At 51.7% G+C, this 4,880-nt stretch overlaps 1 protein-coding gene across 1 annotated transcript in view; it reads right to left on the bottom strand.

Annotated features, from left to right (window-relative positions):
- The window catches only part of GABBR2 (gamma-aminobutyric acid type B receptor subunit 2), a 351,725-nt gene that overhangs the window by 51,484 nt on the left and 295,361 nt on the right, over positions 1-4,880 (bottom strand). The window contains exon 18 of the mRNA XM_077756059.1: positions 3,722-3,844. Within this exon, the coding sequence (XP_077612185.1) occupies positions 3,722-3,844 (123 nt within the window). The remainder of the gene's footprint in view (positions 1-3,721; positions 3,845-4,880) is intronic.

The following is a 4,880-nucleotide window of genomic DNA, read 5'->3' as shown; positions in this document are numbered from 1 at the left end:
CTTCCTTCCTTTATTCGCCAACTCTTCATCTTGCTTATTTACTTCTAACTGCTTTCAGAATCTAATTATGCTATGTGGTCTAAAGTGATCGTGCTTCTTTCTATGTTTCCTGTTTGGTGATCAACTAACCTGTGGGGGCCATGAGATCAAGGGCCATGATTACTGGGCTTACCTCTGGGTGCAGAGGTACTGGCTGGGCAGTGTGTGTGTGTGTGCGCGTGTGTGTCTGACCTGGCTCTGTCCTGGAGAAGCTGGCAGTCCAGCAGGGCTAGGGGCAGGGATGCACTCAGCAGAGGTGAACAGCACACTAAGTGTCCCAACAGAGGAAATGCCAGGAAGCTAGGGACAGGAGTGGGGAGGAGCAGGAGCTTCAATCTGGTAGAGCGGGAGAACTCGGGGACACATCCTTGTAGAGGTAACACGGAGGCCAGGAACTGAAGTTCATTGCCTTGTCAGAGAAGGTTCTGGAAGGGGGACAGCACAGGCAAAGGCTTGGAAGTGTAACACAGAGCAAGGCCTATGACTGGAATCCTGAGGTGTTCAGAGTGCCCAGAGCAACCAAAGGCACCCAGGGAGGGGAGGGGAGGTGGGGACAGAGGACAAAGATCTTTGATCGCTTCTCCCCCAAGCAAAGACTTTCTCTCTCATGGGGGGGGGAGGGGGGCGTGTTCTGGAAAAAACAGCCCCCTGAAGGAGAATTTAGGACACCTCACCCCCAGGTGCACCGTTCAACCACCACATTGTGTCCTTGTGTCCGGGAGAGGAGGGTCTGAGAGGAAGCAACCGACTGCTCGGTGCTGTTTGGTGGAAAACCGACAGTAAACCTACAGGGCTGTGGGTCGACAAATCAAAGGGTTCTGCTACCATGGCAACAGAATGACAGGGCAACCCTAAAATAAGAGGAGAGAAAGAGGAGCGGGCCAGAAAAGGTTCAGAGAGAAATCTCGGCAGATACCTGGAGGGAAACACAGAGACGGAGTATCTGGGCAGAGAGCCAGGGAGCTGGCTCTCCTCCAGGCCCCACTTTGGAAACTCTGGATGCCCCTGGGCAGGAACATCCCGTCCCCAGACTCAGTCTCCTCATCTACGCAGTGAGCCATTTCCATGGCACCCCCACAGCTCCTTTGAGACCCACTGCCCTGAAAGGTCGCAAATGGGCTGCGGTCCTCTGCACAGAGGCACTGAGAGCCTCAGTATTTCTTTCAGAAAGGAAGAAAGGTAAGGTCGGTGATAGCAGACAGTCACTTAACACTAATCGGACTAAAGCACGAGGTTGATCTCCTTTAAAGGGCCCAGGGGGACAGGCTTCCCGGATCCATTTCCGGAGTCTGCTGACTCAGGCTGACGCCAGCCCTACGGCCTCTCCCTGCCACAGCCAGAGCCTGGGAGACCCCTAGTGCGTACTTGGCTTCCACCTTAACCTCCAGTGGAGGTAGCCATGCCCTGCTTCCCCAGCCACCCACGGCTAGGCTTCAAGCCAGCAGAGTCTGGCCTCTGTCCACCTGCCCCGACGCAGGTCTTCCAGCCGGATCCGCCTGACTTGCTTTCTCCCTCCCTGACATCCTGGCCTGCTTCCCTCTTCTGGCCTGCGCTCCAATCTCAGCCCTCATCTGCACAATGTGAAAGCATTCCCTTGCCCTGCCCACTTCACTGGTTTGTGCTGATGGCCAAAGGTCTGTGAGAGTCCCTGAAACCCAGAAGTGCCATCTGTGTGTTGAAAGGCAGGGGAGGGTAGTGCACGAGAGGGTAGTTTGTGGTGTTGCCGCTAACCTGCTAGGTAACCTAGGCAAGTGCAATGTCTTGGGGTTTCTGTCTCATCATTAAAACGGGGTTCATAGGGGGGCGCCTGGGTGGCTTAGTCGGTTAGGCGTCCGACTTTCGCTTAGGTCATGATCCCGCGGTTCGTGGGTTCGAGCCCCGCGTCGGGCTCTGTGCTGACTGCCAGCTCGGAGCCTGGAGCCTGTTTCAGTCTGTGACTCCCTCTCTCTCTGACCCTCCTCTGCTCACGCTGTTTCTCTCTCTCTCCCCTAGAAATTAAAAAAGAAACGGGGTTCATAGGGTGCCTGGGTGGCTCAGTTGGTTGAGTGTCCAACTTTGGCTCGGGTCATGATCTCATGGTTTGGGTTCTAGCCCCACATCGGGCTCTGTGCTGACAGCTCAGAGCCTGGAGCCTGCTTCTGATTCTGTGTCTCCCTCTCTCTCTGACCCTCCCCTGCTCACGCTCTCTCTCTCTCAGAAATAAAGAAGACATTAAAAAAATGAAAACGGGGTTCAGGATAGCACCTGTTCCATAATTATTGTGAGAGGATCTAGTGAGCTAACACACAGAACGAGCTATCACCGTCACTGCTGTTAACCATTACTGGCATCAGGCTTATGTTCAGCACCCACCCTGGCTCTCCCCAGCACGATGGCTGGCTTAGCCATGACGGTTCCTCCTGTTGTTGACAACCTGTCTGGATTTCCAAGTTCTGGCAGTGGAGGAGGAAGTCCCCCAGGGGAACTTTGCCAACTATGCACGAGGAGTGGTGACCAGGTGCCACCTCCCTTCTGGAAACAGTCTGCCTGCCTCTGACCTCTGCCTCTTGGACCGTGGGCACAGTCCGCGTCCCGGCTCTCCTCCTTGGCATCTCTGGAGTCCTGCTTCCTTCCAAGTGTGGCTGAGGGCCGCGAGGTGCAGGGCCAGCCTGGAAGCTCTCTCCTGTAGCCACGCTGGCAGAGAACACCATTCTCTGCCACGGCTCCGGCTTCATGACTTCTCACGGCACCCAGTAAACCCTCTACAAGTTCCCCTATGAACACGTAGAAGCCGGGTGTCTTATTTGCTAGAAATCCTTCTTGTCCAGAAGGGTAAAAACCTCTGTCCCCAGTGCATAAAATGACCATTTCCACGTTAGGTTAGAATCCGCACTACAGTCCACGAAAAGATTTCTCTAATGATGCAAACTCTAGTTCTCTCAATAGAACTTGCTACGTGGTACAGAGATCACCATTCACGGCACACCCGTGTTCAAGCCGGTCAAGGCCAGCTCTCTCCCACAAAGGCAAGTTTAACTAATCTAGGAGCCAGACAACAAAACCACCGCTTCCAAAGGGTCTTGAACTTCTCTAATTTGGAGCACCCTGGGAAGACCCGTGCGAGTAGAGGGCAAGGCCAAACGCAAGACAATTATTACAATACATACTTAACCGTACTTTTATGTAAGTTTCTTTATTTTGGCAGCACTTATCACTTGGAAAGTCATATGGTAACTAGAAGGAGCTATCAGGATGTTTACTCCCTACTGGCACTCCTTAGGGAACATCCTATAAAGGAGGGTGGAACGCAATCTCATTTCTGGACTGACAGATCACACAAATGGGGGCTTCTGCAATGTGCAGAGAATATACTCATTTAAATGGCCCAACATTTCTTATTTCTGCATATATTAGTATCACTAGACAATTCTTTCACTGTTTTGTTTTTTTTCCCCACAGGAGTGAAGACTTTATATTTGGCCTTTCGGAAATCGGTCTCAGATGGAAGGAAACAGAAATAAATGAGGAGTTTCTGATAGGGAACGTGGGCCCTAGTAGTGCTGTGAAGATTCCCCGGTAACTACCTTGAGTTCTTGTTCAGCAGCGCACTTTGGGCAGCTGGAGGGCTGCGCTGCCTCCCTGTCCCCGCGGGTATGGGAGCCACGTCCCTTCCAGCCTCCCTCCGGATGGGGCCGGCACTTACCTCCATGCTGTACCTCTCCACTGTTCTCCTCAAGGGGTCGACAGCCTGCCAGCAAATCAGGATGCACAGGTCGATCAGCAGCATGCCCCCGACAATCACCAGCAGCTTCTGGTCCTTGATGATCTGCAGAGAGGGCAGGGGCAGGAAGAAGCAGACGTGAGGCTCCCGAGCAGCAGCTGAGGCGCTGGCTCAGGGGATTGTGTCACCCTCAGTTTCAGAATCTCTCAGGACTCCTTGTCACCTGCAGGATACATCTAGCCAAATTCCTTTGCTTGGCATTCAAGGCCTTTCCTGAGCTTGGTCGACCACTCCCCAAAACACATAGGTGCACTTAGTAAGGTTTGATGGCTCCTGGTTTCTGGACCTGCTGTGATTTTCACTGCACCCCCACCCCCAACTCCCACCCCCAGGCCTTTGTAGGTGCCGATTCTGTTATCTGAAACATCCTATTCTTTCTGTCTGGCAAACTCCTAATAATCCCTAAAGACCCAGATCCAGTGTCACCTCCTCTGTGAAGTCCCCTGTAACTCCTACAGCAGGACTAATTACTCCCAGAGCACTTTGTTCACACACTCATCAGAAGTAACTGGAGAAGAATAGCTAATATTTAATGAATACTTACTCTGTGCCTGCCTCTAGGTTGATTAATGGCTTACATACATTATCTCTTATAAAGGCAGATGCTATTATTAGTCCCATTTTATGGATGGAGAAACTGAGGTTTGTGAGGGCTAAGCAACTTGCTCAGTGTACTACAGTTAGTAAGAGGTGAAGTCCAGATTTGAACCGAACTCCTCCTTTCTCCATAGTGCACACCCTCAAACACTTATAGCCCAAACCAGATGCTATATTGTTTTATATGACTGTCCTCCTCAGTAAACCGGGGAGACCAATTTTATTGTTTTGTGCATCCTCAGTACCAAGCAGGACCTGGCAAGCGGTAGACACTTAAAAGTTTGATGGATCGAATTGCGATGAAGGAATATAAAAATAAGAAATATAATTTCCATCCCTCTTTGCAGCCTGGGATATCTTTTATTACACTGCGAAATTCCCACCCCACTTTATGTCTGTTTGACAGGGACTGGCCCTGGGGACAAATGCAGCCAGGACCAGACAACCTGTATTCTACTCATTGTGCCTTTCTGTGCCTCCCCAC

The sequence above is a fragment of the Crocuta crocuta genome, unplaced genomic scaffold (genome assembly GCF_008692635.1).
Source record: "Crocuta crocuta isolate KB4526 unplaced genomic scaffold, BGI_CrCroc_1.0 scaffold431, whole genome shotgun sequence".
Classification (NCBI taxonomy): domain Eukaryota; kingdom Metazoa; phylum Chordata; class Mammalia; order Carnivora; family Hyaenidae; genus Crocuta; species Crocuta crocuta.
The sequence above is the reverse complement of the archived record's forward strand: the minus strand, read 5'-3'. Positions and strand labels throughout refer to the sequence as shown.